We start from the raw sequence: 13,037 nt of genomic DNA on the forward strand, positions 1-13,037 counted from the left end.
TGAGGAAGTGATCAATGCTGTGGCCATGAGAATGGATCTCCATAGTTACTGGACAATTCAAGCGAACTTTCTATGCGTTATTATTGAACAACTTAGTTTGGAGAACTTTCCTGAATTTGAGGAGCGCAACAATCTGTACTCTAATGTGAAGTGACTTCGTAATTCCGGTTTCCCACAGAAACCATGTTATCCAGTTTTTTTAAATGCATTTTAAGAAGGGAGTATACTCTGATGATTAAAGACAAATTATAAAGAAAAGGCTAACCCCTATCTCAAGAACTTGAGCAAGTAAAGTGAAGATACTATACCCAGTGGAAATGTAACTGCTGACAGCTGTCTATGACTGCACATTATTTTTGTTGCCTTCAAGATACAAGATGGCCAGCCACACAGATTGACCATTATGGAAGGCAAGAAGCACCTCACCTGTGAAACACCATCCCTTTCCTGATGCAGGGAGGGTTTTTTGCAATCATGAGTGCACCGTCACACAAAAACACAAACAGTTGTTAACAAGACGTATGAACGGTTTAGGTATGCACACGTGTGTGCATAAGACTGTGAAAGTCACTTAAAAACAACATTTTGTCTACAAGATAATGGCGAAGTTTTTGTTTAGACTGACCATTCAACATGATAATTTTTGTCTGTACAGTTCCAAGGAGAAAATCCCTACTTGAGTGTGAGGTACAGACGTTGCTGCAGGTGATTGGCAATATAAATATAAACTGGTGGTTCTCAAGAGCTTTCTGCTATAAAACACTTTTTGTTACCTGTGGAAGAGCTCGACTTGAGCATTTGACTGTAGTTCCAGAAGGGGCAGACGCTTTTTTCTTTTGACCATAGACCTACTTAAGAAAGTTCAGGAAACTTTAAACATCACAGAGGCAGCTCAACAGTCTTATTTTAGACTGTTGAGGATCTGCTCGATGTTTTAATTGATTGGCAGCTGCTAGTCTCCTGAGCCCTTTACACTTAGTATGCAAAGGCTAAAAACAAAACCTTTAACAATGTTAAGGACTAAACAGTGCTTCACCTGTAATCAGAGAACATGTAAACTTGTATGCATTTTGCTATGAGTCCAATTTAGCCTGTGTCATCACAAATGGAGAAATATCTATGAAAGATGTAGTCGCAGGTACTCCAAACCGGTAAATATTTTAGCAAAATCAGTATGTGACAGCCAGAACTGCCTGGCGTCTTTAGATGATCAATTAGCAGCCCTACGCATGCAGCTTTTGACAATAATGCATTATGTAGATAGTGAAAAAAGTCAGACACTGCACTTCGAAACAATGTACAAATCTTAACTTAATTGGTACAGTGTTGTTTTTTTAAAATATATTATTAGATGACCGGCAATACTATACAATGCCAACCTTGATGGCATTTGAAAAATGTAGAAATGGAATGAAATGAAAGGCCACTTAATGGTAGTATTATTTATTGAGGAGAAATGTTTACATGTCTTAACTGTAGGTACTTTCCTGTGAAAAGTTTGCTATCATTTACTAAAGAAACATAATGGAAAGTATTGCACAAAGCTCATGCATGATAACACTACAGCTATTTTATTAAACAATACAGTGATTAATCGAATTTATACAACCTTAAAATGTAAGTGACAACAAGAAAGTTACAAAATATAAAAAAAATTTAAGCACTTCTTGATTTGCAGTCCAAGAATTTCTAACCAGTTTTTCAAGTAGATCTTGGGACTTTCACAAATGGATAATTTGTTAAATACCGCATATGGTTAGCAATAAATACCGTATAAGGTTAAGAATCCCACTGCCTTTTCATCCTTGGCACACAATAATAATGCGCCTCTTCCATTCGTACAAATATCTTCATGTAGCTTAAAAAAGCGTATATTACCTATGTTCAGTGAATTAATATTTCCAAAACCAGTGAAATTGGTTAAGTTTTTGCAAGATAGCCATCCCTTGGAATTTCAGTGGAGACTGACGAAAGCATGAAAACAGAACTATAGCAATAACATCTAGAATTTCAATGTGAAAATACACCTTAAAGGTGGTAAACAATAAATTATAGATGAAATATAATAAACATCCTGCTGATTTGGGTGATGGATTGTTGCTTGATATCACCCAGCCCAACTGGAATTCTTACATCAACAAAATGTTTAACTCCACTTTGAATGGAATTTAGAATAAGGTTTCATTTTTTTAAAAACTGTTTTCCGAAATCCTGGTACACATGATTGGGTAAAGCATGACTGTAGAGTAAATGCACCTTCCTTCAGTTACCTGTCACAAAATGACTGTGATCAGAGGCACTATAAATGTATTACGAATACTATTTTAGAAACAACGTTTCATCTTTGTGCGCCTCTCATTAGTCAACAAAGAGCCACAAACACACTGCAGAGTAGTATTGTCACATTTTGGCCACGGTTCATAGCATGCAGCCTTCCATCTGTGTTTTATTGACATGTCTACTTTTACAAACGTGTCTAATGTGCAAGATGTTAACAAAAAGGTTATTGTGAGCTCTAAATGTATGTTGTATTAATTTAGGAAATTAGGCTTTAATCATACTACACGCTAAAAATGAGATTCAACTCAACCGAAACATGTCGGAGTGTTATACATAAATACCAGCATCAAACCTTCCTCTCGATTATTTTGTCATTAAAGACCACACACAGAATGCATTTACTGTCTGTCCAATGCAAGTGTTGCATTAATGACATTCAAGAGCCAATCAAAGTACACAATTAAATGTGGATGGCATACTACACATCACTAAAACACAAATGTACGAATATCATTGGATTAGCAGTGCAAAAGTAGGTGCTATTAAAGTTGGAAGAAGATTATGTCTTAAGGGAGCTCTGTTGTAAGCAATCCATTATCTGTGCACTGCACATGTCTAAAGAAGTAAATCGGACCTGTGATGTGAAGCTATAAATGTTTTCAATAATTCACTGACTTGCTCTATTGTAACATTTTATTTTACAATACAAAAATCAGTGTTGCACAGTATTAAACAATTCAACACAAGTAGGCGAGTTTTAACTTATGAGAAATATGCAAAAATATCAGACCTTCTCAAGTCTTCTAATAAAATGTATCTTAAATATGACCGAATTTTTTAATAACCAGTCGTTATTGTCCGTTAAAAACAAACCTAAGCTGTTAATAAGGGGTCATTCCCTGTGCTTTCAAATAACCAAGATCTGGCATAAGTGTAATATGAGTTTTTTGTTTCCAGTCTCAGTCTCAGCTAAAATGGCGAGCAAGACGTGAAGATCTGTAGTCTGCACGTAGCTGCACAAAGGAGTGAAGAATGTTCTTGTCCAAATTGGCAAGTTGTTCTCCTGAACAGACTTGCTTTAAATTATCAGGGGCTACCACCAGAAGATTGCACAGTGAATGCAGTGTATCAAAGAGCTGCAACACTAGTTGGATCTGTTTGGAAACAAAATAAAGAGAAATCAGTTTATGACCAAACACAAAGGGAAAAACATAGCTTCTAGAAATACAGCTATCAAAAACAATTTCCAAGTTGCATAGAATATTAATATGATGTTGTTTTTAACAACTAAACATTGTTTTTGCTTTGCCCCACTGGAACGGTAAGGGAAATTATAGCAGGGATAGGTGTAGGTGGGCCACACATGAACACATATACACTCACTCACACATTCATTAACAAAACACACACACACCAATTCACAACACCCAGTCACACCAAATTCCTACATTTATACATACACGCACACACCAAACATTCAAAAACATAAAACTTCCCTGCACTGCAACTCCAGGATAGGAAAGACTCAGAGGTCCCAGGATGGTTGGAAGTGCTGCTTTCTCTCATTGCCAATGAGGGGAGGCAGCAAGCCCTCACTCGTCACAGAGTTGGATGGGGTCAGTGACGAGGTGTCACATGATTGACACTCGGCTATGGGCACTTCAGGGTTTAAAACCGAAGAACCCAGATGTTCGAAATGGGGGTCTCTAGTTGGCAATGGCTGGCGCCAATGTCCAAATACGGACCCTTCTTCCTAAGTCAGGGCAAGTGGGCTACCCCCTTTGGCAACCCCTGCGGTACTGCAGCACGAGCAGTTAGGCCTATCTCAGAGGCAGTTTGCGAAGCATTTATGACCATGCACAATAAGGCAGTAATGACACCACAAAAGGCCACAACTCAAGTAGGTATAGAAAAATAATATCTTTATCTCAGGTTTAACTCAAGACTCTCAAAGCGTTTTAACAAACTACAATGCTTGTAAACCAGTAGGGACTAAAAAGGCAAAAACGTATTCACCAGAACTTGACACTGAGTGAGTTCAAGCCCGGAATCTAGGCGACCCGTTGTGTACCAGGTACCTGCCGTTGAAAGGGGACACAGCACGTAGCTTCTCGGAGAAGCGGAGACTGTGACAGGCGGACTCCCAGCGACCACAAGTCTTAGCTGCAGGGGTCCGCCACGTGCACCCACAATGATTCAGGCACTCCAGGACAGGCGGGCTCTCAGTGGCAGCAGCACGCGGCTGTAGCGGCCTGGGCTGGTGGTGGCAATGACTCATCTTGCAGCTCCGTGGTGGGCTCACAGCGGCAGCAGCTCTCTCTTAGCTGCGGCAGCCCACGAAAAGATAACGACAATCCTCGACAATGGTGAACAAGATGCGGGCACACAGCGGCAACAGCTCTCCCTTAGCTGGGACGGCCAACAGGACAAATCACGATGAGGCAAAGGTGCGGGCACTCAATGGTAGCAGATCTCTCTTAGCTGCGGTGGCCCACAGGACGAATCACAATGATGCAAAGTTGGCAAAGGTGCGGGCACTCAGCGGCAGCAGCTCTCTCTTAGCTGCGGCGGCCCACAAGACGAACCACGATGATGCAAAGTTGGCAAAGGTGCGGGCACTCAGCGGTAGCAGCTCTCTCTTAGCTACGGCGGCCCACAGGACAAAGGATGATCTCGACCAGGCTGGTACAACGGTGGGCACTCAGCGGCTACAGCTCTCTCTTAGCTGCAGCAGCCCACTCAGATTCAGCGAAGGTTCCGAAAGTTCAAATTCAGGAGGGCTCTTAGAGGCGGCAGATCTCTCTGAGCTGCAGTAGCCCACGCAGATTCAGCAAAGGTTCAGAAAGTTCAAATTCAGGCAGGCTCTCAGCGGCGGCAGCTCTTTCTTAGTTGCAGCTGCCCGCACGGGTTCAGCAAAGGATTACCAGTCTGCGTTCCTTACAGTAGAACTAGAGGCTCCGGATTACTTGGCGGAGGCCTCCCCTGCAAGTAGAATTCCTCGTACAGGAACTCCGACGGCTGATGGGGTAAAGTCTATTGTCCCTGAGACTTCAACAGGAGGCACTCTCGATTCAGGCCCTCGGGTAGTTTCTTCGGCAAGCATGGTGAAAGTTTCAAAGTCCTTTCCTCTGTTCACTCGGACAGAGTTTTGTCTTGACATCCAGAAGGAACACCCTGAACAAAGTTCCAGTGCAGCGTTTTATTCCTAAAAATTATTTTTTCTCTGAAGTCACAAATCACTGAATCCAGTCAGAACCAGTTCGGTGGGGTCGGGGAGTACTTGGTTTATGAGGCGACATCCAGCCCTTTCAGAATGAGGGGGTCTGCTATCAAACGCCCAGTGGGAGGTGGAGCCCTCATTCACCTTGCCAGGTACGGCCTTGCTCAGATCAAAGAGTCACCCCTCTCCATGCTCTGAATACTGATCTCTCTCTCCAGCCAGGTCTGACCCAGCTGGCCCTGCTGCTCCAAAACCAGATGGCCATAAACATGCTAGCAAAGCCTACAGAAAAGTTTAGGCAAGAAAATACTGCGATTCCAGGAGAGGCATTTTCGAACAGGGGATATCTAAATGATCCTTACTAAAAGGTGTACCTCAATGTCCTGAGCATAAACATATCAAACTCGAGGTTCCTATCAGGTTCCTGGGGTCAGATAGGATTATAGAAGGTAATCCTCAGCCAGCCCATTCCGGCCTGTGAGAACGGATCGCTTTCATAATAGTAAACAGTAAAATGGAGGGTAACTCGCTATTAGAACATGCTACACAGATGTAGGCATTATGGTTATCCTAATTCATACAGTTATCTTTACACAGGGAGTATTCGCGCTGTGGCACTGATTAGCAGTGGCACGGCGCCCAGAGCATCTAAATCCAGCCAACATAAGAGATAGGTAGCGAAAACAGGAAGGGGGACCCACGCCAATGATGCCAGGTCTAACACCAGGCAATCAGTGACCCTTCCCCTCGTCAGAAGCGGGAGGGCATCAAGGCACTCTTGCCAGGCTGAGGTCATGCTCACGGGGTAGTGAAATTGTCAGCTTGGCACAATTCAGCTCAGGCAGCCAGGAGCCTGTGCATTTAGCGCATGTTTATCTCCTGGCTAGATGACCTGAACAAGAGGGTCTGTCAAGCCAATGTTTGTTCAAACTGACAGACACTCTTCTTCACCCATATGGATGGGCCGCGGCTGATTTCAGGTGTCTCGCTATGTTGAGAACAATCATACAATTTCTGAATTGATAAAGTATCATTAAAAAGGATACTTTGTCAAATGATGATCTGCATTCTAGTAATGTCAAGAGCAGCATCTCTTCCTACTGTGGTTTTCTGTGAACAAGCGAGCCCTCTTTCTAGATTTCCACAAATATTCCTTTATTTAAAAGGTAAAATGTAATTCTTTGCATTTCATTTTATACAATGGCTGAATAACACAGTGTTAAGAGAAGCAATACCTGGTCAATTGCACAGTGCTGGTAACACGGGCAGTGGGGAAAACAATGATGGATGAAAAATTAATAAATTGAGTGGGATTGAAAAATAACATTGTAGTACACCTCTTCTAGCCCCTTAACACTTGCTTTTTACAGGGTGTAACCGCGAAAAAAAAGACTATTGCAATATGATGCACTGTTTGTTAGTTTGATCTACTAACAGACCTGCAATAGTTTTACTCCTGACATGTCTAATCCTAATCAAAAATATCTACTTCTCATCAGCATTAACAGGAATAAGTCTCTCAATGGATTGTGGCATTGCTGAATCCACAAAATGTAAATGTCAAACCAAAAATGTTTTCTCCTCTCCACAGCCATATCGCTACATAATCCTAAAAGGAAAACAGTGTTATTCGTCCTTATCCCCAATGAACAATGTGGATTTGGAGCACACCTAACTTTAGATCATTCTCCAGCTATGTCGCTTTAGCCAGGAAACCGATGGAGCAATCTAGTAAATATACTTTTTATTAGACAGAGACACCATATGGCCCTACATATTGAAATTTTGGTACAGGTGGAGTCCTTTGGTTTACTAGCTAATAAGATAACAGTGAAAATTGGTCTTAGGATGGGGTATGGTTCTTGCTTGAACATTTTTCCTTTGTATCTGGCAGATCTCCCTCTTGCGTTAAGGAGCACTGGGTCTTTTCACAGAATATAGGTGGGAAATACATTCTCTGTCTTCTATATGCAGATGATCTTGTTCTTTTAGATGGGAGCCTTTAGGTCTATAAAGTAAATTATGAGCCCTGTAGGACTGTTGTGGTAAAAACCGTCCAATTGTTAATAATGACTGTCAGACCTGGCATCCTTGGCGTGGTTTTACCCGACTTTTTGGCTTCTGGCCTATTTTGTGGAATTCATTGTTTGCTGGCTTAAGGATTCTAGGCACTTTACCACTGCTAATTAGTGCTCAAGGCTAAAGTGCATATGCTCTGTACTCTAAACATGGTAACATTGGCTTATCCATAGTTGGCATATTTAATTTACTTTAATCCCTAGTAAGGTGCACTATATGTGCCCAGGGCCTACAAAATTAATGCTACTAGTGGGCCTGCAGCACTGACTGTGCCACCCACTTCAGTAGCCCTTAAACATGGATCAGGCCTGCAACTGCAGGGCCTGTGTGTGCGGTTTTAAACTGCAATTTCAACCTGGCAAGTAACCTACTTGCCAGCCCCAACCCTCCCTTTTATTTCATACAAGTCACCCATAAGACGGGCCCTAGGCAGCACTATGGGGTAGGTGCAGTATATTTAAAAGGCAGGGCATGTACCTTTGGCTTTTACATGTCCTGGTAGTGAAAAACTGCTAAATTCATTTTTCATAACTGCAAGGCCCAACTCTCCCATCAATTTATTATTTATTTATTTAAACTTATAATGCGCGCAGCTACCCGCAGTGGGTTTCCCGGCGCCAAGGGACAGACTAAAGAAGAAGAACTAATAGACTGAATTTACTGGTAATTAACGTTGAGATTGCCTTAAAACATATTTTAAGTGTAATTTCCAATTGGGAAAGTATAGAGATTTGGAGTTTGGTGTCTCTGGACTCACAATGTAAAATCACAACTTAAGGTAAAGTTGGGTTTTAAATTGTAAGTCTGAAAATAAACACAAGGAGATGATGGACGGAGCGCTGAAACATTTCACTCACCCCCAGTCACAGATTTCTGAACTTGAGTTGCGAAGTGAGCTAAAGAACGAGGATGGATTTAAGCCTGATCTGTGACTGGCAGTGAGTGTCTGAAAAGTTTCAGCGCTCCGTCTATCATCCCCTTGTGTTTCCTTTTAGAAAGTTGACATATTCTTCCTTTAACCATTATGTGCCTCTGCCTGACACTGAATACACATCTGGGTTGGGTGACAATTAAGCTTTGTGTATTCCCTCCAGACAATCACATAAAGTGAATTGTGGTGTGACATTTGCATCCTGATGGCCCATCACCAGGCTGATAGGCCTTCCTGAGATAGATTGGGGGGACGAGAGGAAACTTGCACCTGACTAGGGCTGTGCATGTCCCCACAAAAAGAGCTGCTCACTCCCCTGTAGTGTCTGGAGCCAGGGCAGGCAAGCAGAGACCCTGTGATCTTCAAAGGCCTTTCTGATGTCTCCCCCATTTGAAAGGCACATTTGGGTAGAAGTACTGGTCCCATGACATCACCAAATTAGTACTTTGCTGGAACCAGGGACATTCGGCTTGGAAGAAGAGCTGTTGTGCTGGAAGAGGGAATGCCACTTTGCTACCTGCTTTGTTGTGTTGGCCTGCTGCCTGCTGCTTTTTCTCTGGTGTGAGAAGGGCTGGACCTATTCTCTACATCCTTGAACCCACGTTTGTTGTCTTGCCTCCTGTATTTTGAAGTGTCAGGGACACAAAAGACTCATTGCAACTCTGCAGGTGTTGCTGGACTCTGCCATCTGTGATTACTATCCGTGTCTGATGTGCCCCTTCCAGTCCGGGACCTCAGGTGTTGCTTCTGCAGCTGTTTTCCTGAAAAGAAATCGACGCAGTGATACCTTTCTGCAGATCAGAAGCAACGCCCTGCTCTTTGACACCAAGCAGACGGAGCAGGCTAAGTGCACGTACCGACGGACCGGACTCTCCAGGCAGTAGTGCTTCGTAAACGTGTGCAGAGATGCACACATTGCTGTCTGCAGATGTACAGGACCGGAAATATATATGCTAACGCAGTGGTCAAAGCTTTAGCTCTGATAGAATGAGCATGCAAAGCCTCCGGATTTTGCTTCTTGGTCAATGCATAGGAGAATTTGATGCAGAGCTAGAGCCACCTAGAGATGGTACGTGTCTGTACTGCCTTCCCTTTCTGGGCACCAATAACCCCACGAAGAGTTGTTCATTCACCCCAAACGCTTTTGTGTAGTCAAGGTAGAATGACAAAATTCTGTTTAGGTTCAGCTGGTGGAGTCGCTCCTCTTGCTTAAGAGGGATGTTGCAGAGCGTAAAAAGTAGGCAAAGTGATGGACTGGCCTACATGAATGGGAGTGATAACTTTCAGTAGGAAGGAATCTCTAGTGCAAAGGACCAGATTTTCTGGGAAGATGTCGAGGTACGGAGGCTCAGATGATAAAGCCTGAGAGTTACTGTCACTATAATAGACAATTTGAAAGTAAGGATCCCGATAGGACAGTTGTGTAGCGGCTCAAAACGAGCACACATCCAAAGAGTTTGAACTAAATTTAGATCCCACTGTGGTATGACGAAGGGTGAAGGTGGGAACAAGTGTCGAAGACCTTTCAGAAACCTATGTACAATAGAGAAAGGATGGCTGATCTGGCAACCGCAGAAATGCCAAAACGATAGAAAGGTGGCCTTTTAAGGTGCCCAAAGCAGAGCCTGGTGGGCAAGAGAAAGAATAAACCGGAGCAGAAAAAGCGGGGCAAAAGAGGGGTGGGGGGTTCTTGTCTGCAAATCATGCCATAAACTTGCCCCAATGGCAAGTGGATGCAGTGTTGGAGGAAGGATGCTGGTTGCCAAGATGACATTACAGACTTTGGGCAGAAGGTTTAAAGCCGCCAACTGCTGCCTCTCAATCTCCACACATGAGGGCGGAGTGTTAACATGTTTGTGTGGAGAACACTCCCCTGCTGCTGAGACGGGTGATCCTCCTGAAGAAGCAACCTGATTGGAGGGCCAACAGCTCAGAATACAAGATTCTCAGAGCCCAGTCCGGAGCCACACAGATGACTTGGGCCTGGTATGGGCGGAAAGGCGTACAAAGCCTGAGCTCTACTCAAGATAAAAAGCGCCTCCGAGCGAGAATATCTTGGAAACTCCAGCACAGAGAACTGTTGACACTGTATGTTCTCTGCGGTGGCAAACAGATCTAACCAAGGTTCCCCCCATTATTGAAAGAGGCCTTGCACTATCTCTGGATGTAAACGCTATTAGTGATCCGCTAGGCGCATCTTCTGCTGAGTTCATCCACGCCGGTGTTCAGAGATATCACCAGGTGTTAAATGACCAGGGCAATGCCCTGGCATTACAACCATTTCCAGAGATGCAGGGCCTTTTGACAAAGGGTCCACAATTCCACCCCGCCCTATTTCTTGCAGTGCCACATAGCAGTGGTGTTGTCCATTAACTCAGACACTAGCCTTCCCTTGATGGAGGGTAGAAAGGCTTTCAATGCCAGTCGGATTGCTCGGAGCTCCAACAGAATGATGTGGAGTTCGGATTCGGCCGGAGAACAGAGGCCTCTGATCTGCACCTTTCCTAGATGGCCACTCCAGCCCAGGAGTGACACATCTGTCACATTGGGTTGGGGAAAGGAGAGGGGTCTTCCGCTGACCCAATCGCTGTTCGTTAACCAGGGCTGCAGATCTTTTGCAGTGCCCTTCGAGATCTGGACCAAGTCTGAGAGATTCCCCTGATGGTGAGCCCCTGGAACTTCAGGTCCCACTGCAGAGCCTGCATATGCCAGCGGGGATGTGTAACAAGCAGGATGCAGGAGGCCATAAGGCCCAGCAGCCTCAGAGTCAGTTTCACCGAAATCCAGGATAGAGGCTGAAACATTGATATGATAGCCTGAATATACTGGACTTGTCATTCGGGAGGATAAGTTGGAAACTGCACTGTGTCTAGAACAGCTTTGATGAAAGAGAGCATCTGAAAAGGGGTCAGCTGTGACACTGGTATTTTGATAGTGAACCCCAGCGAGTGCAGGAGATCCGCCGTAGTCTGGCGAGGGAAATGACTGTCTGGGACAAGCCAGTCTTCAACAGCCAGTCATTGAGGTAGGGAAAACTGGCACCCCTGAGACCCGCAGATGAGCTGCAACCACTGCCATTGCCTTGGTGAATACCAGAGGGGCACTGGTAAGGCCAAAGGAGAGCACAGTGAAATAAAAGTTCTAGTGGCCTGTCGTGATCCACAGAGAACGTCTGTGGGTAGGTAGGATGGGGATGCAGAAGTATGCATACTGCAAGTCCTACGCTACATTCAAGCTTCCCGGGTCCAGGGTAGACAGGGCTTGAGTGGGCGTGAGCATTTTTAGTTTTCCCTTTTTGAGGCAGAAATTGAGAGGGCACAGGTCTAGGATGGGACGAAGGCCATCATCCTTCTTGGGCATCATAAAGTAGCATGAATAGGAACCAGGGCCGATTTCTGATTCCGGCACCCTCTCTATGGCTCCCTTTGCCAAGAGAGCTGACACTTCCTGGTGGAGAAAGGAGATATAGTCCTCTGTCAGCCTGTCACAAGTGGGTGGCATGGGTGAACGGGTAATCACAAAGGGGAGGGAGTAGGCCCGTTGGACAATCTGGAGATTCCAGCGGTTGGATGTTATTGGCCTCCAGTGGTGCAGGTGATGGCATATCCTGCCGCCCACTAGGTGCGGATGTTGGTCTGAGGGCAAAATAAAGAGGCTTGGAGCTGCCGCTGCCGGTGGTGTAGTGGACTGGCCTGACCTCTGGCTACCTGACCCACAAGGTCAGTGGGTATCGAGTCCCCAGGCACACAGGGGAGCTTGGTTGCCCAGGCGACTGGGTGGGTAGAGATGTGGCTGGAAGCCCCTTTCATGGCCACAATAGAAGGACTGGGGTTGGCAAGTGGCCATGGAAAGGACAAAGGACCAGGCCATAGCTCTGCTGTACTTGAAGTGCTCTAGCACGGAGTCTGCGTTGTCTCGGAAGAGACAGGAGCCATCAAATGGCATGTCCATGAGCGAGGCATGAACATCCCCTGAAAAGTCCGTGGTTGTCAACCATGCGTGACACCTAAAGGTCACTTACAAAGAAACCGCTCAGGCCAGTAAGTAAGTCTGTCAAATATCAGCACACAGCATATGGAAAACTTAGCTGTGTCCCCGCAATACCTTGGAAGAGTACGGCACATGCCTGCTCCAAGACCATAGGCAGCACCTGCGCAACCGAGTTGCAGAATGAGAGGGAGAATTGGTCCAAAAGACATGCAATGTTCACCAACCACAGGGCGAGGCTGGCAGAAGAAAATCTTTTTCCAAAGGTATACAGGCTCTTGGATTCCCTATCCAGTGGGGTGTTAGGGAATGTGCTAGGATTTAGTTTGGAAAAGGAGGCTCAGACCACCAAGGTTATGCCCCAAAATATTTAAAGTTACATCATAAGTTGACAACACTCCACTCATCATCTCCACTGAAGAAGACATTACTTACTCACAAGGGAATTACCAATAAGGAGAACCGGAGATATGAATTTTTTATACTTTAAGCACAAATAGTGCCGAAAAGTGCAAGGTGAGAATGATTGTCAATATTTGT

The 13,037-nt window shown here is 44.6% G+C and overlaps 1 protein-coding gene across 1 annotated transcript in view; it reads right to left on the bottom strand.

Annotated features, from left to right (window-relative positions):
* Positions 1–1,427: 1,427 nt before the first annotated feature.
* The window catches only part of EXOC5 (exocyst complex component 5), a 159,563-nt gene continuing 147,953 nt past the window's right edge, over positions 1,428–13,037 (bottom strand). Inside the window, exon 18 of the mRNA XM_078660366.1 lies at positions 1,428–3,434. Within this exon, the coding sequence (XP_078516492.1) occupies positions 3,246–3,434 (189 nt within the window). The 3' untranslated portion in view covers positions 1,428–3,245. The remainder of the gene's footprint in view (positions 3,435–13,037) is intronic.

The sequence above is a fragment of the Lissotriton helveticus genome, chromosome 9 (genome assembly GCF_964261635.1).
Source record: "Lissotriton helveticus chromosome 9, aLisHel1.1, whole genome shotgun sequence".
NCBI classification, from domain to species: Eukaryota; Metazoa; Chordata; class Amphibia; order Caudata; family Salamandridae; genus Lissotriton; species Lissotriton helveticus.